The following is a 27,104-nucleotide window of genomic DNA, read 5'->3' as shown; positions in this document are numbered from 1 at the left end:
AGTGAATACTTAAAGTAGAATGAACAGATTTTCCTGAAACTGGCTGCATAGTATTTGTTACTTAACATAAGCCTAGTGTAGTACAATGATGTACCATCTGTAACTAACTCTGATCTTTCAAAAGCCTTTTAGTTTACAGCAGCTTTATCTCTAGAATGAGAATAACTTTTTTTTCTAATTTGGTTCTGAGGTGAAAAGTGAATACACATATGTGTGAAAGTACCTTGCAAAGCAAAGATGCATTAATTTTAAGATGTTAGCGTTAATAAAGTTTGTAAAATAGCACAAAATTTGGATTATCAAAGCTTACTGTCAGGATTTCCCTATGTATGTATTCAGGGTTTAACCCTTAGAGAAGGTGAAACAATATAACTCATTGTCTCAGATTTGGCTTTCCATTGGAAGGTCTGTGGACATACAACTTACAAGAAAATTTGTTCATAGGGAATAAACAGTTGTTCCATTGACTGGGCAGTGTTGTTTCTGTTAGTAGCTCAGAACACGGTAATTATTGGAAGTAAAGGCACTTTTATTGTCATAGCAGAATGTAGAATAGCTAAATTCATATGATTTAGCTGTTTTATCTATAGTTGAGTATTACATGAATATCTAAAGGAATATAAATATTTGAAATTAAGCAGATTCACTTAGTCAGACAGTCATTATCCTGCCCTGTTCTTTAGAGGAAGGATGATCATGGTCTGCTAGGGTATCTACCGTAGAACTTATTCTGTAACTCTTTTTTTTCTCTCTCTTCTTAAAGGAAAAGATGGAAGAATCTGCAAGGTTATGAATATCTTAATTTTTCTTAATTTTATCTTTTTTAGGTTCTCAACCCATTTTACATTTTCCAGCTCTTCAGTGTTATTCTGTGGTGCACTGATGAATACTATTACTATGCTCTGGCTATTGTGATTATGTCTGTAGTTTCAATTGTAAGCTCACTGTATTCCATTAGAAAGGTAAGTGAATTTTTGTGTGTGTACTGCAGGTGTGACTAAAACTGTATTGCCTTTTGTAATTCATGGATGATGTGCAGAATAGTACTTGGCCTACTGTGAAGTTAAATAATCCATCAATAGCAACTCTTCATTTTCTAGGAATAGGTGCTCTTTCTGCTCCCTCCTTTTCCCCTTGTCTTAGGGTGTTTGTTTGGGAGGGCGGGCCCTATGCACTTTTGGAGTTAGGCTATCACTTGACTTAAGGGGAGGGGAGGGCATTGGTACCTAGGATTCATGGTCTTAATTTAGAATACAGAGCTATGGTATTAGCTTACATTTTAATAGCACCCTACCTTTGTGAAAATTCTTTCTGTGTCTTTTTTGCCCATTTTTTAAAATTGGGGACTGAAGAGCATTATGCTGAGGGAACTAAGTCAGTCCCACAAGGACAAATATTGTATAAAAGCATTATTGTAGAATGACTATAAGGATGGAGCGGGGGTCAGTGAAAGTAGGGGGGTGGGGGGAATTGGAAGAAACTGTTCTTGAAAACAATATATTCAAATATTGTAAACTAGTATAAAAAACACACCCAACCTAAAAAGAATATAAAATTAATAACTTAGTGCAAGCCTCCAGCGTGCCTGAGTCTGGCGTGGCCCTGAGCATTCCTGCAGGCCTTGCGAGAGCAGCGTTGAAATGGTTTGAGGCCTTGCTCTGCATCATCTACACGGCAAGGTTATAGAAATTTCAGACAATGGAAAAAACAAATCTTGGCTCATACTTACTATGAGTGAGTCCATGTTTGCTAGTTTTAATTTCTTCCTCTTTCAGCAATATGTTATGCTGCATGATATGGTGGCTGCTCACAGTACTGTGAGAGTGTCAGTTTGCAGAGTAAATGAAGGTAAGTGTTCTACCAACTGCTAGTATCGTGAAGTACTACTAATGTGAAGTAAGTCCAATATATTATATACATATATATACATACACATGTTAGAGGGTTTTTTAAAAGTTGTTATAGTAAAACGGTATTTGCCATTTCAGCTATTTTTTAAATAACGTAAGAATTTTTAAAAAAATAAATAAGAAGTATATGTATGAAATAACACGCATCTCTGAATTTGTGCTGGATTCATTGCTTTATATAATCATGGTGTTTTTCTGCTATGTAACAGCTCTTACGATAGGCCCCCGTGAATGAGTGGTTACCAAGAGCGACATAGTCATACTTGATTAGAGCTTCAGCCCAGTTTGAAAGACATGATAAATACTGACAGTATGTGGGAGGCAAATGCTGTGAGAAGGAGTATTTAGAGAACTTGGCAGGGAGAGTCCATTTACTGTAAATAAATGAATGAAATAGAGTGTTTTTAAGCTGTTGTGGTGGTTGTTATTGTTTGCCTGCGGCTCATAACAATCCTATGTACAACAGCCCTAAACCCTGCTCTATCCTGTGCCAATCTTATTGGCGCTGACACACCTACCCCCATTACCCCAGTCACTGAATCAATCCACCTTATTGAGGGTCTTCCTCTCTTGTACTGTCCCTCTAACCTCCTAAACACGATGCCCCTCTCCAGGGACTGGTCCCTCCTTGCAACATGTCCAAAGCATGTCAGACGAAGCTTCAGAATCCTTGCCTTCAAGGAGCAGCCTGGTGTAGCCCTGTCCAGGATGAACCTGTTTGTTCTCTTAGCAGTCCATGGTATATACAGTACTCTTCTCCAACACCACAGCTCAAAGGCATCAATTGTCTTTCTGTTGTCCCTAGTCATTGTCCAGCTTTCTGATGCATAGCAAGTGATTGAAAAGACTATGGCCTGGATCAGGCGCACCTTAGTCTAGACTTTTTTTAAGTAGTGATAGTTTGATTAGCCAGGTAAAGAGATAGGTGGAGGGTGGAAAGGTCAGTGAAAGGAAGGAGAAGTACTCTAAATGCTAACAAGCCTAAAAATTGAAATGCAGTCAACCATTAGGATTCCTGAGTGATTCAGTGTGGCAGATAGTGCAACTATGTGGTGGCATGCATCTTGTTAAGGGATTGGACCTCAGTTCAAAAGTGAATAGGGCATCATTGGAGGATTTTAAGAAAGAGGATGAACTTTGCCTGTTACAGTCATCTAGTTGCTTTGCCAGACTGGTGCTAGAAAGATATTAAACTACAGCATGACGTGGGCGCAGGTGGGGACCAGAGAGAAATGAGATGGCTGTGATAGACATAAATGTGTGGATGTGGAGATGAGTTGGTGATGGAGAGATGTCAGGGTCAAGTTGACAGTGATTTTGATGACATTTAATTTAGTAAGAAACACTAGAAGGGAAGGAAGCAAGATGGTAAGTAAGGGTGATGTTTGTGTGTTGACGTATGAAGGAGAAAAAGAGAACATTAAAGAGGAAGCCTCATGGGCCTGGATGTAATAGCTGCTCTTATATTAGAATCTAGCAGAGAGATGTTTATCACTTTACTGTAATTTTGCCTTAATTGAATACCTCAGAGTAACCCATTTTGGTGGATTCTTTCTTCCCTCTGTTTGACTGTCCCTTGCACTCCAGCTTTGAGTTATCTGCATCCTTTGCCCTCTATCCAAGACACAGTTTATTACTTATTAGACACCTTCTTTCTGTTTTCTTTCTGGTGCTGCTGAAGATGTTGTCAGTCTAAGAAATAATAATGATCATCTTATTTCTGGAAATGCTTCATTTATGGAATATTTTGCCATTATAACTCCATTTTATTAACTAATTATTAGGTGTTTTTAAGATAGTTCTTTTGTTCACTGTGTTTTTCTTTCAAATCAACATTGGTTGTTTTTTTTTTTTCTTTTCCCTTAAATTCAGAAATAGAGGAGATCTTTTCTACAGACCTTGTGCCAGGAGATGTCATGGTGATTCCACTGAATGGAACAGTCATGCCTTGTGATGCAGTGCTTATTAGTGGTACTTGCATTGTAAATGAAAGCATGTTAACAGGTAAACTAAAAGCCAAAAGAGCATGCGTTGTTTATAGTGATGACAAGGTTAAGTAGTTACTGATTAAAAAGTTAGAATATTGGTTGTATTCTTCAGGTCTTTTAGTCATGAATATAATAGATGATGAAATATTTTGTTTTCATTCTGATGAGATTAAATTCTGCATTTTACTTAGTTTTGATACAGAATCACTAGACAAATAATGTTGGTTGCATCCTTCCCTCTGGCCACTCTTTATATGAGGAAATTGATACAACCCAACTATCTATGCATGGTTAACTGATATTTGACAAGGAAATCAAAACTATCAAATGGGGAAATGACAATCTCTTGAACTTAAGTGGTGCTGACAAAACTGGACTGCCCCTGCAGAAAGTGGAAACAAGATCCACATCTCACACCATACACAAAAATCAACTCAGTTTAGATCAGAGACTGGGAGTAAAGCCCAGACCATAAAGATTATAAGAGACAAATTGGGATCAAGCTTAGAAGCAATAGTCCAAGATATAAAGAGTCTCATAATGAAAGTTTACAGAATACACTGGGATATCTCACAAGAAAAACATTGATAACCCAATTACAAAATGGGCAAAAGACTTGGAAAGAACCTTCACAGAGGAAGATAATCGAATTGCCAGCAGACACAACCCAGGTGTCCAACCACGAACGAGTGGATTGAGGGTACATTCACACAATGGAATACTACACAGCACGCAGAAGCAGTGATTTATTACCTAATTTGGTATGGACTGGAGACCCTTACGCTGAACTAACTCAGTTCCACAAGGACAAATACTGTATAAAATCATTATTATAGAATGAGTATAAGGATCAAGGGTGGAGGTGGGGGGTGGAAATGGGGAGGGATGGGAAAATCCTGGGCTTGTACAATTTGATGGGTGGGGGTGTGAGGGAAATTGGGAGAATCTGTTCGGGTAAAGAGTGTATTCAAAATTTGTAAACTAGTATTTTTAAAAAACCAACAAAAAACACCACAAAAACCACCACGCACAAATACCAACACACTTGCTTTTTTTGGAAGCAGAGTCTATGAACACAATTACAGTTAAATTTTTATTTTTATCGCTTTGGAGAGAGAGAGAGCCCTGCATACTGCTCCTTCTGGCCTTCGTTCTTCCTTCCTCTTCCCTCCTCAGTGTGTCTGTGTGCACACAGAGGGCAGCACAGGGAAGGGCTTCTCTCATCTCTTGTCTGCTTACTGTTAAGAGTGCCTTTAATTCTGTACACAACAGGTACTGGCCATTGTTGTCTTAATTTCAAATTATTTAAAACAAAATCATTCCAATGTAAACTGGGATTACCTCTGGGTGACAGATCACTTCTGAAAGTTATCATGGGAGTTCAGATTTGCTATTTTTAATTGAGGAAATTAGGCATTATCCATATGAGAACTCACAATATGGTATATTTGAAATGGAATGAAGCTGAAGAAAGAAAAAAGAAATAGTTTTAAAGATCACTTTTAAAATAGTTAAGGTTATATTTAGTTTATTAATTAAAACCCTTTTTGTTTCCCTTTTAGGAGAAAGTGTTCCAGTGACAAAGACTAATTTGCCAAATCCTTCAGTCGACTTAAAAGGAATGGGAAATGAGTTGTATAGTCCAGAAACACATAAACGACACACTTTGTTTTGTGGGACTGCTGTTATTCAAACTCGTTTCTATACTGGAGAACTTGTCAAAGCTGTAGTAGTTAGAACAGGTAGAATACCTTTTCTTATTTAATCTCTTTATGTGTGTTTTCACATACTTGATGACTATTTAAAGTTTAAAAGATATTTTGTTTAGGAAAATAGTTCTTTCTTCCTTATAAAATAATAATTTCTCTCTTTTTCCCCCCCAGGATTTAGTACTTCCAAAGGACAACTTGTTCGTTCCATATTGTATCCAAAGCCAACTGATTTTAAACTCTACAGAGATGCCTATTTGTTTCTGCTTTGTCTTGTGGCAGTAGCTGGCATTGGATTTGTCTACACTGTTATCAATAGCATTTTAAATAAGGTATGTTTGTATGACTTTTCAGTAGTGTTTGATTCAGCATATGCATTTTTTGAAAATTTGAAATGTAGCCACTGAGACTGAGGAACTGAATTTTAAAAAGGTTAGTAACTGTTAATGGTGAAAAGCTGCTTGTAGCTGTGATGTTACTGTAAATACAGAACATTGCTAGTCATTCCAGAAAGTTCTGAATAGCTCTGGTTTCGATGGCCTTACTTAATCTCTTAGGACTTAGAAAAAAGGAAAAAAGAAAGCATTACATACCCATCAGAGTTTTACTTCCCTCCCTTTTTTTTATCCTCTAGTAGAGAGCACAGTAGAGTCATCTGTGGTTGGTTCTTGATTCCTTCTCTCCTGTAGAGACTTAGTCTGTGTTTGACAAATATTGACTTACTTTTTAAATGCAAGCATGTAAAGTGTGCAGGACTATTAAAATGAGAAGTTTCTTGAAAATAGCCATCATTTCACTCTTGAGATTTCATCGACTATGCAAACTTTGATGGGAAAAAAAGATGAATGATACACATATATAACACATCCTCATTATATCTTTTTTACTGAAATGCCCATGTTAGTAATTATACATTGAATATTTGACATTTATTTCTGTGTTAATTACAGGTTGAAATCGGAGTGATCATTATTGAGTCCCTTGATATCATCACAATTACTGTGCCCCCTGCACTGCCCGCTGCGATGACTGCTGGCATTGTGTATGCCCAAAGAAGATTGAAGAAAATTGGCATTTTCTGTATCAGTCCACAAAGGATAAATATCTGTGGACAGCTGAATCTTATTTGTTTTGATAAGGTTGGTTCAATTTTCTAACATTTCAGAGATTGTTTTGTTGCTGTTAAACAACCAGATAATTCATGTTTTTCCTAATGTCTCCCAGCCCTTGGCATACTTTTTTTAAAGGTTAACTTTTATTTTACATGTATCAGCGTGCTTACAAAGTTCGTATACATTGTATTTCACACTTTGGGTCATTCTGTGAAATTAATCATCATTAGCTTGTTTTTCCAAATCCCTGCCAGATCTTCCCATATCCTTTACCCACACCTCCCTCCACCCACCAAATTTGTGCCGGCCCTATGATTTCCCCATGTCCTCCTCATCCTTCTGCTCTCCCCCTCCCCCTTTGGATCCTCTTAAGTGTTTTACTAGTTTGGTCTTATTCAGTATTTGTCCTTATGAGACTGAGTTGGTTCATTCATCATAATGCTCTGTACTCCCTCCCACGTTATGTAATAATTTTTGAAATTGTTGCTCCTGAGTGATGCATAGTTTTAATATTCTCTTAAACCTCAACTTACTTGTCAAGCATCATTTTGTATATTTCCTCGGGGTTTTTTTTCCAGTTTTTAATGCTTTGGATTTGGTTTATTTAGTCAGATCTGTACTATCCAGAATTATTTTTCATAAAAATTTTGTTAGAATGAAACCTTGAGCAAAAAATGGGGGAGGGAGACAAAGACAGTACAAAGCATTTTGTGAAGTTCTTTTGAGTGGTAGGGTGGGAATTTAATTCTTATGTTTAATACTTAAAAAAAAAAGTGAAACCATGTTTTATTAAAAAAATAACAAAAAAAAGCTCATATCCTCACGTGAATGTTTCATAGTTATTCAGAAATTTTATTACTTGTTGCATTTTATTGTGGGGAAATTTATTGTTGAAAAGTAGATTCAAAGTAAAAGAAAGATTTGAGTATAATTAAGTTCAAGTACTTTGCATTTTGTCCTGGGTCAAGCCAGTTGTCAATGTGCTTAGCTGCGAACTTGGAGATTGGAGGTTCACATCTCTCCAGAGTTTTCACAAAGGAGAGCCTGGCAGTCTGTTTCCATAAAACCAGTTAGTGAAAAATCTGTGGAGCATGATTTTGTTTAACTCTGACACACCCTGGGCCACCATGAGTTAGAATTAACTTGGCAGCAACCATTTTATTTCTGTTTATGTATTGCCTAGTTTTAAGATTTGTTAACATTTTACTGACCTTGTTTCACTTACCTATCATTTGAAGAGGGCAATAGCAAACTTACTACACTCATAAATATTTCAGTGTGAATCTTTAGAATATTAAGATAACATAGCCACAATAGTATTACCATACTTAACAGAATTAATGTTTACTTTACTATCCAGTTCATATTTGATTTCTCTCCCTCTTCTCCCACATCTCACTTTTTCCAGTCAGGATCCAGATGAGGGCAGCATTGGCTACAGTTCATCTCCAACAGTGTCTGTTCTTACGTCAGTCGTTTTGTTAGAGAGGCTAGTCATTTGCATCCTTATTTGGCTGATTGTTGCCTCTTCCAAGTTTCTCCTTCATAGGCATCCTTTCCTACTGTTAGTGTACAAATTCTTTATTTAGTATATAGAAAGCTTGTTTGGTTTTCTCCCCCCCTCCGTAATAAACAGAGGCACAGTACTCTATGAGTATATGCAGCAAAGTTTTAAAAGTTGTGTGGTTTGGTTTTTGTTTTTTAGACTGGAACTCTTACTGAAGATGGTTTAGATCTGTGGGGGATTCAGCGAGTGGAAAATGCACGGTAAAGACTCACTACTTTACTAAACACTTAATACTTTAATCTCAAGAAATACTTTAGCATATGAAGCCCGCATTCTTAAAGAAAATAATCTATTAGACAGCTGGGTACCCTTATTCAAAATGAACATTATTGCTATAGTTGCTTCAAATAGCTTCATTAAAAAAAAATCTGTACCATTTGACTTAACTCTTTTCCCATGCCACGCCATTTTGAATTTATTTTATTATAATCTCATGTTTTCACTGCATAAACATTTTATGAAATGATAAACGTTTTATGAAACTATTACATAAGTGATAAAAGAAATATTCATGTATTTTTTGCCATAAAGATTTTACAAAATTTAGCTGTAGGCCCAGTCTCAGTCTTTATTGTGTACTGCATTCAAGGTTAGACCCTGAAATTGGAGAATCTTTGTATTGCCTCCTATAGACAAGCTACTTACTCTTCAATTTTTTTCCCTCTAAAAAATAGAGGTAATAAATGTACCTTCCATTACATGAGGATGGATTGTGTCAATGTTTCATGAACAGTAAATACCATAAAGATAATAAGAAAGTAATTCTTAGCTGTGCCCTTGGGTTTGTAGCTAGTCTTTTCCTTCTTCCCCCCAAAGTCTACCTGTTTTATGAGGATGGAGCGCCTCAGGAGCACTGGCTGCGTGTTGTGAGGGACTCCCAGTTCCCCACTTAGTCTCTCATTCCTGAGGGCACTCGGGTTTTTAGAGTACCGAGACAGTCCCTTCCGTTCTTCTTTCTCAAAACAGTTACAGAATCCGTTCACATCCATACGTTTCTGATTCCCCCCACCTCCCACATTTGTGACATTTGAAAAATTTCCCTTTCTTAAAAGCTCAAGTTTGCACTTGTAATGAAACTGTGCCTAAACAAAAATACTTTGTTTCCATCTTTAAAATTACAAAACCTGATAAAAACTTGTTAGAATATCATGTTTACTGGTGGGATTTATATCAATCTATTTCAATATCTTTCTCTTTAGTTTTCTTTTGCCAGAAGATAATGTTTGCAATGAGATGCTGGTGAAATCCCAGTTTGTTGCTTGTATGGCTACTTGTCATTCACTTACAAAAATTGAAGGAGTACTTTCTGGTGATCCACTTGATTTGAAAATGTTTGAAGCCATTGGTTGGGTAAGTTCAGTATTTTAAAATCCAAGTGGAAAAATTTACTCATCCTCCTGCAGAGCTGCTAGTGGATTCAGCAGCCAGAAACGTGCCACCTTTGGGTTATTAGTGCCTTTGGACTCTGAGCCAGAATCCCCCTGTAGCTGACCCTCCAGCGAGTTTTCAAAGGCTGTAAATTGCACAGGAGGACATTGCCCATCCTTCATCCGTGGAGCAGCTGGTGGATTCAAACCACAGTCCTTGGGGATATGGCTCAGCTTCTTACCACTACGCTATCAAAACACTTTATTTTTTAGACAAACTATAAATACTTGATTTAATTTTTATTTATTGTATTTTAACTTATATTAGTGCACAATTAATTGTTCCTTGGACACGGATTTTTTTTTTTTAAATTCTCTAAAAATGTTTCATTTGAGAAAGGAACCAAATGAATTATGTTTTAAAGCAGTGTGTTGATTTTTTTTTACCTCCTAGATTTTGGAAGAAGCCACTGAAGAGGAAACAGCACTTCACAATCGGATTATGCCCACAGTGGTTCGTCCTCCAAAACAGCTGCTTCCTGATTCTACACCCGCAGCAGACGAAGAAATGGTATGTACAAAAGCGCACTTTCATACTGTTGTAGTTTAAGTTTTTGTTCTCAAGATAACTGCAACAAAAATCACACATCCTTTATTATTTTTTAATTTATTAATTTTTATGCAGCTATGAATATCTTACCTACATTAACAGACAATGCACTTTGAGTGCTGTACGCATTCTTTGTAAAGCATTTTATTCTGTGACTTTTTCTTTTTATTGAGCAGATTTGTAGACAACTTTTTTGGGGGGATAATTTCTTTGTTAATATGTTCCCCTTCTAAACGAGAGGTAGTAAATAAAGGGTTGTTGATGTGTTTGCCCAGGTGTGTGATTTAAATCAGTTTGCAGAACAAATTGACTTTCAATCCAATTTTTCATAGAGAGGAAATAATGAATCCAGTGTTTGAAGTAAAAACTTCCTTGCAGTTCTTTAAGTGATGTTTTTTGAATGCTTAGCAGTTTTTCTCTAATGTGAGTATTTATACTTAATGCACTCTTTGTTTTGTTTTTAGGAGCTGTTTGAACTTCCAGTAAGTGAAGACTATTTACTTCTTCCTTAAGTAGACTTGTTTTTATTCTTAAAGAGTAATGAAAATAAAAAAGAGTAATAAATACTTTTGTGCCTCTTTTGAAATTATGTAGGCCATTTATGAGATAGGAATTGTTCGCCAGTTCCCATTTTCGTCGGCTTTACAACGTATGAGTGTAGTTGCAAGGGTGCTGGGAGATAAGAAGATGGATGCCTACATGAAGGGAGCACCTGAGGTTATCGCCAGTCTTTGTAAGCCCGAAACAGGTAGGGAAAGGACTGGGCGTTGAAGAAAATTCTGGTAGCTGTATACACTTTTATTAGCAGTTGTGGTAATGAAGTTTACTTTTTCTTTTTTAAAAGTGCCTGTTGATTTTGAAAAAGTTTTAGAAGATTACACTAAACAGGGCTTCCGTGTGATTGCACTTGCACACAGAAAACTGGAGTCAAAACTAGCGTGGCACAAAGTACAGAATGTTAACAGGTAATGTCAACAAGTGACTTTTCTGTGGATTTTCCAGTAATGTATCATTTATGCTTATACACATTAAGTCATGCATGGTGATTGTCGTACAGAGTATTCAGTATATCTTTGTTGAACACGTACAGGTGTATGTATTGGTTTGTGTTTTGTGTAACTGAAAAGTACATTTTAAAAAAATGTATCTAGTTTACCTGCATTCTGTATTAACCTTATTCTGTTATACCATTGCATCTTTTCTTAGTTATACTTTGAAACCAGTTTCAATTAATTTAACTATTACTAAGTGCATACTACATCCCTGGCATGCTCTATAAAAGTTTGTTTTCCTCTGAATGTTGACTTGATTTGTTCCCAGTGTTTTGGATGTAAGTATTGATTTGGTCAGAGTATTAGGAGTTAGATTCCATTCTTCTTCACACTTCTGGAGAGAAATTGTTACCTTTCTTTATACACGAAGAGAAAGTATTACTTTTATAAATAGGGATTAAATTCTGTGATTATCAGTTTTTATTGTAACTAGTAGACCTTCGAAGGTAACATATTTGTTAAGGAATCTGTCATCGTGTACTCATTTCAAAAATATTATTGTCCTGCTATTCTGACCTGTTAAATAGATGAGAACTCTCCGTCTTATTCCCACTGACCTTGTTCCTAATTTAACTTTATTGTTAAGTCTTGTTTTTGTTGTGGTTTTTTTTTTCTCTCTCAATCTCTACTACGCAGTACCTCCAGAGATAGTATTTAAACATACATATTTGCCATCAAGCCTTCTACCTGGAATTCTCGTAAATCACGTGTAGTGGAGAAGTTCTTAAGAAAAGAGAAACTTGGAGAGAAGGGTGTTGGGGTCAGGGAGTACAGGACATCAACAACATAAAACACTTGAATAAATACCACAGACAAAGTAGTTTTTAGAGAAGCCATACAACTGACCAGTAAACACGTGAAGTGGTTTAGTTATTAGGAGCTATTGAATCAAACCACAATGACATAACACTTCTTTCTTGTACAGTTGCCAGACCTGAAAAGATTGGTAATATCTAATGTGAACAGTGTTTGGGAAGGGTTTACCAACATACTGCTATTAACATTATTGTAAAATCGTAAAACTTGGCCTGAAAAACAGTTGAATAGTACTTCTAGAATTTAAAGTTGCCTACAACCCTAGGAATCTACCTGAAGAAATGTTCTACAGTCACAGAGGTCCATGTTTAAATAGTGTAAATCAAATAAGTATTATTTTGTCAAAAGAGCATTGGTAAAATTATGAACTAGTCAGTATCTTTTAAAGACTCTTGTCACATTAAGTGGGAAAGAGAGAAAAATGTTTGTAGTGCAGTCCTGGTTTTTTAATGAGGATTAAAGAAGTGGGATGAATAAATAACAGCCAAGGGGAAAACCAACATTGAGAGTTCTGCTTCAGACCTATTACTGGTACTTACTGGCTCCAGGGAGTTTTCAGATGCTGTCAATTGCAGGAGAGAATATTGTCATTTCTTTCTCAGAGCAGCTGATGGATTGGAACTACAATTCCGTCTCTGTTCATTAGGCCTCCGGACCTCCCTTCAAACCTATTAAAACTGCTGTTTGGGTTTTATGGTTTGAACATGATATCACCTGTCCTCATTATTCACAGATTCGTATTTATGAGTTTATCTACTCTGAAATAAAAATGCATTTTGTAAACCTAAAATGGAACTTATCACCATTATTTATAGACTTGTGTAGAGTCTGTTACCACCAGCAGTATCATCCTAATGAGATTACTGTCCTTTTTAAAAGTACCATTACCACTCATTGTTGTAAACGACATACTTAAAAATTACTTTTACATAGCTATATACTTTGAGAATCATTATATTGATTGTTGAATTTGTGTAGAAAAATCACCTGATTATTGCACATCTATTTGCCCCTAACTTCAAATGCTTTTCTCCTCTTTTAAAAAAAAAAAAAAGATACAATTGTTTTCTGAACAGACTTTGTCTCTATTTGTAGGGCTGAAGCACATACTGCCTTTAGCCTATGTATCTATTTCTACATGAAAGCATCTTTGCCCTTCCAGTGACACCCATTGTATACACTCAGCTATTTGAAGGCATAATAGAGCATTTCTGAATATTAGCAAATAACATATGGGCTAATAGAATTGAGCTAAGACTTGATAATGAATCTTACTCTGTTGACTATGCTTTATATAGAGACAAGAACAGGTTCATTCCTGGTGTTTTAAGAGAAATAGGCCTTTCTCTTACATTTTTATATTTTATATTTTAATCTCCATATTTAAAAGGACAGTGTTTAATTTAAAAAATGCTTTTCTTAGGTGAGCTCTGGTGGCCTAGTGGCAAGAAGCTGCACTGCAATCCCAGAGGCGGACGGTTCAAATCCACCAGATGCTCTGCCAGGAAAGGAGGGACAATCTCCTCCTGTACCAGTCAGATCTGATTTGACCACACACACACATACACACAAATTTAATAAAAAAAGGCTTTTCTTAGTAATTTTCCCTCCATATTTAAAAGTTAGAAGTAGTGAATTAAATAATTTATAATTTATGGATTTTAAAATTTATTGTGTAATATTTCTGTTGACTAAATAAAGTATTAAATGTTAAAAACTTTTTTCCCCCAGAGAAACCATTGAAAACAACATGGATTTTATGGGATTAATTATAATGCAGAACAAATTAAAACAAGAGACTCCTGCAGTACTTGAAGATTTGCATAAAGCCAACATTCGCACTGTCATGGTCACAGGTTAGACTGTATGAAAAACTGAATGAAATTGAGTGTGACTTGAGGTTGTGTGCTTTAAGGAATGGGGACATTTATCCTCATGCTTATCCTAGTCATGGGCTCTCTAGTAAATTCTTGGGTAAGAATTGATTGTAGTGTATATTCAGGTTTTAATTTTAATTTTAATGGATTTTAAATATTTTGAAAATCAGGTGACAACATGCTGACTGCTGTCTCTGTGGCCAGAGACTGTGGGATGATTCTACCTCAAGATAAAGTTATTGTTGCTGAAGCATTACCTCCAAAGGATGGAAAAGTTGCCAAAATAAATTGGCATTATGCAGATACCCTAACACAGTGCAGCAATTCATCAGCAATTGACTCGGAGGTAATGACAAGATTTCTTTTCCCACTTTGGAAGCTTGCCCATTTTAATTTAGGCTGAAAAAATAAAAAAATTTCTTTTAAAGCAAAAAGAAAAATTAAATTATGAGAAACCTGAATCATCTCTGCAGAAATGGTGACTCAGGAAGTGCAATTTAAAATTTTTGGTAGAGTTGAGAGCCATATTTCTAAAAATCACAAATAGTTATCCTGTATTTAAAGCATTCAGTGACAAATGATGTAGGACACGCTATTTAAATCATTGATCATTTAACTGATAAGTTTCCTTTAACTTGATAATTTTTTTCTTCAAATATTTAGTGTTGTAAAACACCACAGGAAGAATCTTGTGAGGAAACATCCATTTAAATAGCTTTATAGTTGATTATGACTCATAGCAACCTTCTTTCTGCCAGTGTTCTGAGGCTGTAATAGTAACAGGAGCAATATTGGCTGATGCTGTGTAGTAACACCAAGAGAACACTCAAAAACATAAAAGCACTGGGTCCAAGCAAGACTGGTGGGACCCTCAACACCATAATGGTCCCTTGAACATAGAAGAAAACTCATTGTGTGGCTCAACTTTCAGGCAAACAATAGAACAGCCTATAAATTGACCAGTGAGAAAGCCAGAAGGCCTGAAGGGCTTGGATAGAAGAAGGATGCATGGAAATCACAGTCACAGGAAGGAAATGTGGGATTCTGTTGTGATACTATAATGAATGCCATAAAACAAAGTTTGTGTGAATGATTGCATGAAACCAGTATGCTTTTATAAACTTTCAATCCTATTACCAAAAAAAAAGTGTTACTTGATTTGACTGGCTGGTTATTTTTTCCATGTCTTATCCATAGGCTATTCCAATTAAATTGGCCCATGATAGTTTAGAGGACCTTCAGATGACTCGTTACCACTTTGCGATGAATGGAAAATCGTTTTCTGTGATACTGGAGCATTTTCAGGACCTTGTTCCTAAGGTTAGTGATTTAAGTTTATGCACGTGTTTGCAGAAACACACTCTGTGAATAGTACTTTAAGAAAACGGAATCTCTTTTCCAGCTGATGTTGCATGGCACCGTGTTTGCTCGAATGGCACCTGATCAGAAGACACAATTGATAGAAGCATTACAAAATGTAGAGTAAGTACTGGTTTTTTTCTTAAAAAACGAATTCTCATTTATTTTCAAACAGAAAAAGTATTCCATGGGTATGTAACTCTTACTTCCATGGGTATGTAACTGCTACTAATAGTAGCATGATTACAACAGATTCCCTTCCTCATTTATTTAGCTAACAAGTAATCCCCACATTTCCTTCTCCACATAGTACCCGTGGGGAAGTTCCTTCACTCAAGTGCTCTATCTTTATCGGAATAACTTTTAGTATTAGCAAACAGCTAAGGTCCAGGTTTACAAGGGGAAATAGATTTATTGATACAGCCTTAAGAAATAAATAGGATTGTGATTAAACAGGTCTAGGCCTTTCTCAGGATACAGAAATTGAGACTCTAAAAGGCAGCTAATTTGCTCATACTGTGACAGTAACTGAGATCCTTGGGCATGCAGACTAGTACTAATTTGAGGAAAAGAGTCTTTAGTCTCACTGATGGGCTCTTCATTTGCCAGCCGTTTGTGCTGTGTTGGTGAAATTGTAAATGAGCTTATAAGAAATACAATCTTTGTTTTTCTAAATTGTATTTATTTTGTTGTTGAAAATCTTACATTTTTGTTTGCTTCCCAGTTATTATGTAGGGATGTGCGGTGATGGTGCAAATGACTGTGGTGTAAGTATAGCCTTCTTGATTTCTTTTTATAGTTCTCACTCTAGTCTGTGTTCACAAAACTTTTAACCAGTTTTCTTTCTGAAATTGCTAGGCTTTGAAGAGGGCACATGGAGGCATATCCTTATCTGAGCTTGAGGCTTCGGTGGCATCTCCATTTACCTCCAGAACTCCTAGTATTGCCTGTGTGCCAAACCTTATCAGGTATTTTTCTCATTGTCTTGTTCTCTTTATGCTGTACTGTAATAGTAGAAGGGGGGAAATTACCACAGGGAGTAATGTAAGTTCAATTTAATGGTGTATAGTTGATCCTGTAACTTCTTAGTAGATTGATTGCAACTACTCATGTCTTCCAGTGCTCCTGCTTTGAGTTTTGTTGTTTTGGGGTAGATAAACACTTTGCTGTAGCTGTTGAATGGTGATGTTCTTCACAGAATATAATTGTAGTTTGGGCAACAGTTTATAATGCTGTTATTCACATGCCAATGTTTGTTTTCCAGGGAGGGCCGTGCTGCTTTAATGACTTCCTTTTGTGTATTTAAATTTATGGCTTTGTACAGCATTATCCAGTACTTCAGTGTTACTCTGCTGTATTCCGTGAGTACCGACACTGCTTAGCCTTCATTTCGCTGTGTTTTGAGTAACACATTGAAAATACTTATCTGGAATAGCACTTTCCTTGAGGCTGACACACTTGGGGCTGAAGCCTGGTGGATAAAAAAAGATGATTATGTTCTTTAGCACAGAGTGAGCATCTTTTTTTAGATGTCATGAACATCTCTTGAAAATATCAAGCTTAGACTTATGTTAGAGGTGTGAGTTCTGTTTCAGGAATAGTGTGGGGGACTGTTGCATTTGAAGAACGTGTCCCTAACATTCTGTTGATTTCTTAGTTGCCATGATCTTGCGTTCATTTTTCTCTAAATGAGCATTGGTGCAGCTCAGGTAGTCTTTGAGAAACTATCCCTTGTTTACTATTTGTAGAAAGTATCAGAAGGGATGGAGTTAGATATTAAGGAAGCTTCAAGATAGTACTTTTCAAGGATGTGGAATATTGTGGGTAAAACTGTGTGATTTCTTTTTGTCAAAAAATAGTAGGGGTTTTTTGCCTCTTTTTTTAATTTACGGAGGTGTCTTAGACTAATATTGAATTGAAAGCTTGTAAATAAATAACATTTTATTTGACTAATTTTAAAGACAAATGCACTTGATTTTTTAAGCAAGTCCAGTGTTATTTTGAAATGATATAATTTCTTAAAAGAAAACAAACTAAATGCAGGGGAAATGGGGACAATGTAATAAAAATAGTCACTGAAAACTTTTTCTGTTACTTTCTTAGATCTTAAGTAACCTAGGAGATTTTCAGTTTCTCTTCATTGATTTGGCAATCATATTGGTAGTGGTTTTTACAAGTAAGTATTTGGCTTAGTTTTTAATAAGGAAATATATTAAATTTCAATTGTGTGACTTAATGAAACCTTGATAAATTTACGTCAGTTTTTGTAACATAGCATGTACCTCTCCATATTCTTATAAATGTATTTTGCTGCATTTAATTTATTATTTATGGATTCCCCCCCCCCCATTAACAGGGTAGCATATTCCTCTACCCCAGAAACAAAGCCATTCTCTTAATGAGGTACAATTAAAAGATCAAGAACTTTTGCATGATACAGTGTTATTTTCTAATTTATAGCTCATATTCAAGTTTTGTCATTTGTCTCAAGAATGACCTTTATACCTATACGTATAAAGGGAGGGATAAGGTATCTTTATCCTGCTTGTATAGGACCTAATCTGGGTCCATAAATTTTAGTTACTGTGTCTATTTATTCTTCTCCAATCTTAATCAGTAACAGAATAGTAAAAACCTCATAATATTTCTTTACAGCTGCATACTAATTTCCGAGGGACTGGAAACATTACTGTAAAGCGATTCCCTTAATAAGTGATCAAGGCCCTTGTGACTGCTGAGTTTATGTAATTCCCTCCTGAAGAGGAAGAAAAACATTTTCATTTTAACTTTGTATTTTAGTGATCTGGGGCTTCAGGCCTTTTGTTCATAGGGTCTCTATGAGTCATGCTCGACTCGAAGGCAATCAGCAACAACAGGCTTCTATAACAAACGCCAAGGGAGAAGTGGCTTTAACAGACAAATTTATTTTCTCCCTATTTAGGAGGCTAGAAGTTCAAAATCAAGGTTCAGTCGAGGGCAGAGTCTTTGCATTTTTTTAGCTTCTCTGTTCCGAGCTTCATATGCCATTCCTCTTTCCCCATCTTGACTAGCTGGCTTTCACATTGATTGAGAACATGCTCATCTAGGCTCATAAACATGAGCACAGACATAAAATTCAGCCACTGCCATCCCGCGGCTTCCACGCCCAGTGATCCCTATTGATTTCTTTGCCAGGGCAGATGTACTGCCTGTCTTGATGCTGAACCCTTACTAGTAGATGTTGACTGCTGACATTTCTTTTACCACCCAGCCAGCAGGCAAAAGTCAGGAATCAGAGCACATTATTTTGGAGAGGCACAATTCAGTTCTACCACTTTGCAATTAAAGATTCAAGAAATGAGGAATTCTCCATTAAAAATACATTTTGTCCTTCTAAATGCTTTATGGGGGGGGAAGACTCATGAATAGCGTTCATTATGCAGATGACTCAATCTTACTTGCTGAAACTAGAGAGGACCTGAAACATTTGCTGCAGAAGGTCAAGGGCTGTAAAGCAGGGATGTCAGTCTAGAAACTACAGTGTGTCTGATCTAGGGCATGGTTTTCACAGTTACTTGCTGTGCATCAGAGAGCTGGTGTGACGAACGATGACAGAAGAATAATTGATGCCTTTGAGTTGTGGTGCTGGAGAAGTGTATTGAACATGCCATGGACTGCCAAGAGAACTAATAGGTCTATCTTGGAGAGGGTGAAACCAGGCTGCTGCTTGGAGGCACGGATTTTGAGATTCCATCTCACATACTGGGAGCCAGGAGGGAAAAGTTCTTGAAGAAGAACATCATGATTGGAAGGGTGGAGGGCCAGCACAAGAGAAGAGGACCTCCGGATGAGATGAATGGACATAATAACAAGGGAAATGAGGGGTAGGTTTGTCAGACAATGAGATTGGCTTAGGATAGAGCCGGGTTCGGAGCTTCTGTGCATGGGGTTGCTGTGAGTTGTTGACTCGATGGCAACCGCAACAGCTGTACTCCTTGCATTCAAATCAGACATGACTTGTAGCTGTCTCTCCAGTGGCTTCCAAGGCTGTAACAGGAGGAGGCTGCTTGTCTCTCTTCAAGGAGCTTCCGGTGAATTCAGACCAGCAGAAAAGCTGGGCCTTTGTGTTAGCAGTGCAACTCCCTATGAACTAAGCCACCAGAGTTCATGTGAACTGTAGAAAGAGATACAGTGTCAGTCTTTCAGTTTATCTACCTGTATGTAACATTCGCTTTCCTGGACTACCAAGGAAACTAACAGATGTTGGCCAGGATGAGGAAGCTTTGTCTTTTGCCCTTTGGACATATAGTTAGGCAAAGCTATTCCTTAGAAAGGGTCATTGTCCTTGGGAAGATGGAACGTCAGTGAAGGAGAAGACGACCCCTCAATGAGAAGGATTGACACTGTGACTTCGGCAGTGAGCTGTATTGTCTCTGATATAATGAGGACGGCACAGGACTGGGCACCTTTCAGAATGGTTGTTCATAGGGTCGCTATGAGTCGTGCGTGTTTTACAGCACCCGACAACAAGAATACTTCTTCTGAATTTGAATAAACCAATGTAAAGCCTGAAGCATTTTTTAAAGCCTGAATTGCCTATTACTTTTACAGATTGGTTTTGGGCATTTTTCTTACCAAAGATTCATTAGTGACACTTTAAGGTTGTAAATAAATTATGATTTTTATAATGAGAAATTAATTTAGATACTAACTTTTCCTCTTTCTTTCCTCAACATAGTGAGTTTAAATCCAGCCTGGAAGGTACTTGTGCCACAAAAACCACCTTCAGGTCTTATATCCGGGACTCTCCTCTTCTCAGTTTTATCCCAGATTGTCATCTGCGTTGGATTTCAATCATTAGGGTTCTTTTGGGTCAAGCAGCAACTGTGGTATGAACCGTGGCATCCACAATCTGAGTAAGTAAATTATTCCTTATAAAATTCATGAACTATATATCATGTAAAATAATGCATGTGTCTTGAGTCAATACTTAAATTGCTTCTGTTTGCTTATATTACAATTATTTCATAACAATGAAAATGCAAAAGAAAAAAGAGGAGGAGGCAATAGGCAGAGCCAATCATTGTTACAGAGTTGTTGTTGTTGTTATGTGCCGTCGAGTCATTTGTGACTGATAGCGACCCTGTGTACAACAGCCCTAAACACTGCTTTATCCTGTGCCAGTCGTATTGCCTTTGACACACCCATCCTGATTACCCCAGTCACTGAATCAGTCAACCTCATAGAGGTCCTTCCCCTCCTGCACTGTCCCTCCACCCTGCCAAGCATAATGTCCCTCTCCAAGGACCTATCTCTCCTTACGACATGTTCAAAGTATGTCAGACGAAGCCCCAGAATTCTTGCCTCCAAGGAGTAGCTTGGTTTAATCCTCTCCAAGATGAATCTGTTTGTTTTCTTGGCAGTCCATGGTACATTCAGCACTCTTCTCCAGCACCACAGCTCAAAGGCGTCAATTTTCCTTCTGTCCTCCCTAGTCATTGTCCAACTCTTTGATGCATAACAAGTGATTGCAAAGACCATGGCCTGTATCAGGCACACCTTAGGCTCCAGAGAGACACCGTTGCTCTTGAGTACTTTAGAGAGGTCCCTAACCGCAGACTTTCCCATCGCAATACGTTTTTTGATTTCCTGGCTGCTGGTGCCAAGAGTGTTGACTGTGGAGCTGAGCAAACTGAAACTGTGAACAATCTCAATCTCTTCACCATCCATCCTGATGCTGCCATTTGGTCCAGTGGTGAGAATCTTTGTCTTCTTGACATTGAGCCTCAGTCCATACTGAAGGCTGCAGTCCTTGACCCTCTGCAGCAAGTGCATGAGGTCCTCAGTTTCAGCAAGCATAATGCAGATTGTTAATAGATCTTCCACCAATCCTGACGCCACACTTCTCATAGAGCACAGCCTCGAATAATCTGCTCTACATACAGGTTGAAAAGGTATAGAGATAGGACACATCCATGGTTTTACACCCTTCCCAATTTTGAACCATGCAGTGTTACCCTGCTCTGTTCTGACGACTGCCTCTTGGTCCAAGTATAGGTTTCGCATTAGCACAATTAAATGTTCTGGGATTCCCATTCTTCTCGAGTCAGCCACAGTTTGTTATGATCCACACAGTCAAATGCCTTTGCATAATCAATGAAACACAGATAGACATTCTTCTGGTATTCTCTGCTTTCAGCCAAGATCCATCTAACATCAGCAACAATATCCCTAGTACCACGACCCCTTCTAAACCCAGCCTGGACTTCCGGCAGTTCTCTGCTGATGTGCTGTTCTAATCGTTTTTGGATAATCTTCAGTAGAATCTTGCTTGCATGTGAAATCAATGATATTGTTCTGTAGTTTCCGCACTCAGTTGGGTCACCCTTCTTTGGAATGGGAATAAATATAGATCTCTTCCAGTCAGTTGGCCAAGTGGTTCTCCATATTTCTTGGCACAACTTGGTGAGCACATCCAGTGCAGCATCTGTTCAGCATCTGTGCCATCTATTCCTGGGGCCTTATTTTTTGCTATTTCCTTCAAAGCAGCTTGAACTTCTTCCTTTATCACCATAGGCTCTTCCTCAAATGTTATTTCATTAACAAAGATGTTAACTATATGAATATGGTCAGGCACGGTTCTCATAACCAAAAACCTGGAGCCCCTACCATTAGTCAATTCCAGGTCATGTCCTGAGGGACCAGGTAACACTGCTTCATAGTCCATTGCCAAGGCTGCAAAGATAGGAGCCGACGGCCTCATCTTTGTCTGGTACAGTGGCTGGTAGGTTTGAACCACTGATCTTCCAGGTTTCAGCCAAACACTGAACCTCTGTGCCACAAGGACTTCTTAAGGTCCTAGTAAATCCACTGCTGAACTGTTGGTTCTGACTGTCAGGTTTCTGAGGCTCAAATCGTCATTGGAGAAAACTGCCAAACTTAGTTACGAGTCTGATAACTTTGTACATTACACTAAGAGGGCTGCTTGGGGTCCTCATCAGGTACTCACCGTCGCTCAGTTGGAACCAACTTATAGCTGACTTATGGCAGGTTTCCAGAGTTGTAAATAAATTGCCTATCTTTCCCTGTGGAGATGCTGGTGAGAACCACCGGAAAGGCAAAGCCTCTGGAATAGCAGTACAGCTCCTGCACAGTCTCCTACCAGGTCTGTTTCTTCACTATAGGTAAAATTACCTTCAAATTTAAAGAGAGGGACTGATTGGAATGTCTGACTATAGAGGAGGTATTTATTTAATACACTCTTACCTGTTGGCATATGTCTGATATCTGAATATTCTTGTGCTAAAGATAATGTGCTATAAATGGCACAATATTTCTGGTTTTGTAATAGTAATGATTCAGGGCAGGTTAAGGTAAAACTGATTTGTTTTATTACCTTTAGTAATGCATTCTTTTCTTTTTAATTTGTATTCTAGTGCTTGTAATTCAACAGGAAGCTTACAGTGGAACTCTTCCTATTTTGACAATGAAACTGAACCTGATGCACATAATATACAAAATTATGAAAATACCACAGTGTTTTTTATCTCCAGTTTTCAGTACCTCATAGTGGCTATTGCCTTTTCAAAAGGAAAACCCTTCAGGCAACCTTGCTACAAAAATTGTAAGTTTGGCATTTGCTGTTTCACCTCTTTATTTAAAAATTAATGGCAAAAGTAATTTTAAGTGTCCTTTGAGAAGTCAACCAATCGTTATAAATGGAATGACTAATGATTTAGATGTTCACGGTTTACTCTCATGGTACCTGCCACCTGACTTTTCAAATGAGTCATCACTGCTTTTCATATCCTTTTATTTCTGCAACTCACTGCAGAGCGAGCAGGGACAGATCACACATTTTTCACTCTCAGTCGTTGCAGTGGATGCTATACTTCTATCTGCATGATCTGCCCTTGTACTCACTATTTTTCATTTCTTGCTGCTAGTTTTCACCGGTGCAAGTCTTCACTTCTGTCCCCTTTCCATCCACTGCAGAAGGGCCAGTAGAAGGGAAGGGAAGGGAAGGGAAGGGAAGGGAAGGGAAGGGAAGGGAAGGGGTATATTTGCATAATTAGTTCTCATACAATATTGTGACTCAAAAATTGAGTAAAGAAACAAGTTCTAGTGGGCTGTGTTTTCTGGCCGTGGCCATGGTGGTGGTGTCGTTAGGTGCCATTGCTTTGGTTGTGACTCATGGTAGCACTGAACAGCAGATCTGAGCCTTGCTCTGTCCTCAGCCATCCTCACCATCTCTGGTGTGCCCAGGTGGAATGCGGTATCTCTGTGGCAATGGGATACAACATTCTATTATTTCCAGTTGAAAGAAGGTTATGGGGGAAATCGACTTTTAACTGTATATAAATTGTCAGTTTTTTAAAAGAAACATAGATACATACCTAGTATGTATTTACCATTTTTTCTACCTCTTTTTTTTTCTATAATTATATTTTATTAATTTTCATAAACATTTACAGAGATTTTGGGCTTCCACTCATTCATTGTTGCACTATTCTCTCTACCCTCCTCCCAGTTTGTTCTTGTCCAAATGCCACAGTGCTTGTCAAAGCCAGTTCTGATTCATCTTCTTTGTCAGTGTGTCCTTTGCCATTCCCTATCACTCCTCCCTGAGAGAGACTTCACCCTGAGTCATAAGGAAAAGGGGATGGCGTATTCTCTTAGCTACTTCCTGCTGAAAAGGGACGCTGTGGGTTTCAAGGTGAAGATCTTCTCTCACTACTCTAAAGGGCCCCTTTGACAGTAGGAAACACATAGACTATTATGGAGATTGATTTTGGAATTTAGATGCACTCTTATTGATTGTGCTTGGCTGTACATGTTCATATCCTTGAAGATGTATCATGGGGGTGTTGCAACCTAGAAGACACAAATTTGACTAACAAGTTATAAGTACATGAGTCCAAAAATTATGGAAAAGTAAAAGAAAAGATTCTTTCATTGTTTTACAAACCCTCCCCAAGGTCCCCTCCACCATGTAGCCCTCGCTCTAGTCTCCTGTGATGACAGAAATACCCAGTTATATCTCTCTTTTAAACGGTTCTCTCCCTCCTCTGTTTCAGTGCAGTATACATTATTGAACCCATCTTACTCAGTCTCTCCCCAACCCCAAGGACAGTCCCATTCTACAACAGTGGCATCATGTAATATTTGTCCTTTTGTGACTGGAATATTTCACTCAGCATAATGTTCTCCAGAGTCAACCATTTTGAATAATATTGCATGAGTTCCTTGTTTTTTAATGCAGCATAGTATTCCATTGTGCGAATATACCACAGCTTCTCTAGCCATTCGTTTGTTGATGGGCACTTAGGTTGTTTCCAACTCCTTGCTATTGTGAACAAAGCTGCAATAAACATGGGTGTGCACATTTTTTCTACCTCTTGAATATAATAAAAATCTGCTTTATTCTGTGAGAGCCTACATTTGATTTAAAATAGTTTTGAAGCTCTTTTTTTTTACAGTTAATAAAATATTTCACCAAATCGGAACATCCCATAATAAGGTTTTGGTTACATACCGTTTTTAAGTAAAGTCTAAATTTGAAGCTGAGGTCAAATAGGAATTTGTAAATAAGTATCCAGACCAAAAGAAGAACAAGGTAGGGAAGTTGAGGCTATCAATCTAGTGGAGAAATTTCTAAATTGGCCTGTTTTCTAAAAGGATATTTGCAGCACGTATGTGTATGCATGTCTGTACACACTTAACAAAATTTCCATGAGCAAGGACTTTTTTTGAGGTAGGAAGGTGGTATAAAATACCTGCTATTTCTGGTTATTTTTAGTAAGCCATAAAGTTAAGGTCACACTTAAGAGTAGATCACTCCACACAGTAGATCACTCCACACCTAGACTATGGAGGAATCAAGGACAAGTGCAAATACATTAATAGAAATTAATAAAATAGAGTTGTGAAGGAAGTTCTGATGGCACAGTGAACCCAAAGGCAGGAAGTTCAAATCCATCAGCTGCTTTGTGAGATAAAGATGGACTGTCTCTTTCCACTTAATTTACAGTCTGTGAGAGCCTCCTGAGGGTCAGCTATGAGTCATTTCTGACCTGACAGCACATAATGTTTCACAGCATTTTTATAATCAGTTTTCATTTTCATTATAAGCGTAGTTTAAAAATTCTAGTTTTGCCAAGGCATAGTCAGGTCTCCTGTTTGAATTCTATATTGGCCCGATTATTTTGTAAAGTAATTACCTGTAAAGAGCTGTATTAGTGTTGATTGTTTTTTGAAATACTTTTAAGATTAAAGCTAATGAGCTTTAAAACATTACATAGATCTTTTCAAGGAGGCAAGGTGGAATGCATGCCTTCAATATAAGTAAAACTGTTCTAAACCAAATTTAGGGCAGGTAGTTGTGTATACCAGTTGTTATTATACCTTTTTATTTAAAGGGCTTCCTTACTTAATTCTTTCCTTTGCTTTTCAGATTTTTTTGTTGTGTCCGTGATTATTTTGTATGTTTTCTTATTATTCATCATGTTGCATCCAGTTCCTTCTATTGACCTCATTCTTCAGGTAAGGCTTAGGCTTATACATTTGACTCGGTTTTCTCATGATGCATAGTATCTGGAATAGCACAAGACAGACAGTAATATAAAGTGAAACATGGTGTAGAAAGTATTACTTGAAATTTTAGCAGCCGCGCAAAAGGATGTTTAATAGGGCTTTAAAAAAAGGTACCTCTTCTTCCTCTTCTTTTAAAGTTATGGGATAAGGAGGAGACAGTTTGTGCACTTTCCATTTTCCCAGGAGCTTTTTTGTCTAGATTTTCTGATTCGAGTATGTTAACCACTTCTTGTTGGTGTATACCATTGAGTTGGAGTGGGATTTTAGAAGGGCATAGCAGTTGGTGTATTCAGACCGTGTGCCCTTGAGATTACAGAGCAGCTTCGTGCCGCTCGGGCACCAGGGCTCCCTTGATACCATCACCACTTCTGAAAACAACCTACTTGTCATGGTGCCAGTAACTGCTTGTGTCAGAAGCACTGAGCTCCTCGTCTTCAGGAGCTTTAGTAGAGCTTGAGACCTTTATTTTGACATTCATTCTCTGAAGAGTGAATTTGATTTTTTTTTTTTTAAATAGAAACTTGCTAATAAAGTTTGACAGCATCAAATTTGACTTTAAGCTCAGCCACAGAAAAATGTTTGGGGATTTTCTTTTTATTAATTTTATTTTATAAGCCTAAAAAAAGTGTAATATATAGCCGGCGGCATGGTTGGTAAGGATTATGTATTAAGTGAAGGTGCTGGGTACAAATAGGAATTCAGTAAGTTTTGGATACTGTGATCAAGATGGCAAGAGATAGGGGCAGACAGGCTTCAAATCCATTGCTCATAGGGTTTGCTATGAGACATAGTCAACTCAGCAGTACTTAATAGCAATGGTATAGTGCTAGCAGTGTCAGATCTGTATTACACCATTTTGACTTTAACCGTTTTGTCTTACAGATAGTGTGTGTACCATATCAGTGGCGTATAACTATGCTTATCATTATTCTTGTCAATACCTTTGTGTCTATCATGGTGGAGGTAAGCACTTAAAATGCTCGGATGTCTGTTTTGCTGTTTTGTGAGCCACTTAATGGTAATTGGGGAATAGGACAGGCAATATGGAAATCCATAATAAGTATTCTCATACTCATTGAGCTGACAGTTGCTACCTGAAAAGTTACGACTTTTTAATGAATTGCTAATAGCCATCTTAAAAACAGGATTGGCTGCCCTGAGAGAG

At 37.5% G+C, this 27,104-nt stretch overlaps 1 protein-coding gene across 1 annotated transcript in view; it reads left to right on the top strand.

Annotated features, from left to right (window-relative positions):
- Positions 1–27,104, top strand: part of ATP13A3 (ATPase type 13A3) — a 42,590-nt gene that overhangs the window by 7,818 nt on the left and 7,668 nt on the right. Inside the window, exons 7-30 of the mRNA XM_006902089.1 lie at positions 828–962; positions 1,776–1,848; positions 3,783–3,914; positions 5,461–5,640; positions 5,782–5,939; positions 6,558–6,746; positions 8,425–8,486; positions 9,486–9,636; positions 10,108–10,224; positions 10,728–10,745; positions 10,858–11,011; positions 11,108–11,228; positions 13,863–13,987; positions 14,179–14,354; positions 15,206–15,328; positions 15,411–15,490; positions 16,092–16,134; positions 16,226–16,335; positions 16,632–16,728; positions 17,471–17,543; positions 20,085–20,262; positions 22,783–22,970; positions 25,800–25,888; positions 26,822–26,902. Of these exons, the coding sequence (XP_006902151.1) occupies positions 828–962; positions 1,776–1,848; positions 3,783–3,914; positions 5,461–5,640; positions 5,782–5,939; positions 6,558–6,746; positions 8,425–8,486; positions 9,486–9,636; positions 10,108–10,224; positions 10,728–10,745; positions 10,858–11,011; positions 11,108–11,228; positions 13,863–13,987; positions 14,179–14,354; positions 15,206–15,328; positions 15,411–15,490; positions 16,092–16,134; positions 16,226–16,335; positions 16,632–16,728; positions 17,471–17,543; positions 20,085–20,262; positions 22,783–22,970; positions 25,800–25,888; positions 26,822–26,902 (2,853 nt within the window). The remainder of the gene's footprint in view (positions 1–827; positions 963–1,775; positions 1,849–3,782; positions 3,915–5,460; positions 5,641–5,781; positions 5,940–6,557; positions 6,747–8,424; positions 8,487–9,485; positions 9,637–10,107; positions 10,225–10,727; positions 10,746–10,857; positions 11,012–11,107; positions 11,229–13,862; positions 13,988–14,178; positions 14,355–15,205; positions 15,329–15,410; positions 15,491–16,091; positions 16,135–16,225; positions 16,336–16,631; positions 16,729–17,470; positions 17,544–20,084; positions 20,263–22,782; positions 22,971–25,799; positions 25,889–26,821; positions 26,903–27,104) is intronic.

The sequence above is a fragment of the Elephantulus edwardii genome, unplaced genomic scaffold, assembly GCF_000299155.1.
Source record: "Elephantulus edwardii isolate Elephantulus edwardi_28Jun2011 unplaced genomic scaffold, EleEdw1.0 scaffold00367, whole genome shotgun sequence".
In the NCBI taxonomy this organism is placed as follows: Eukaryota; Metazoa; Chordata; class Mammalia; order Macroscelidea; family Macroscelididae; genus Elephantulus; species Elephantulus edwardii.
This window is presented reverse-complemented; position numbering and strand designations above follow the sequence as displayed.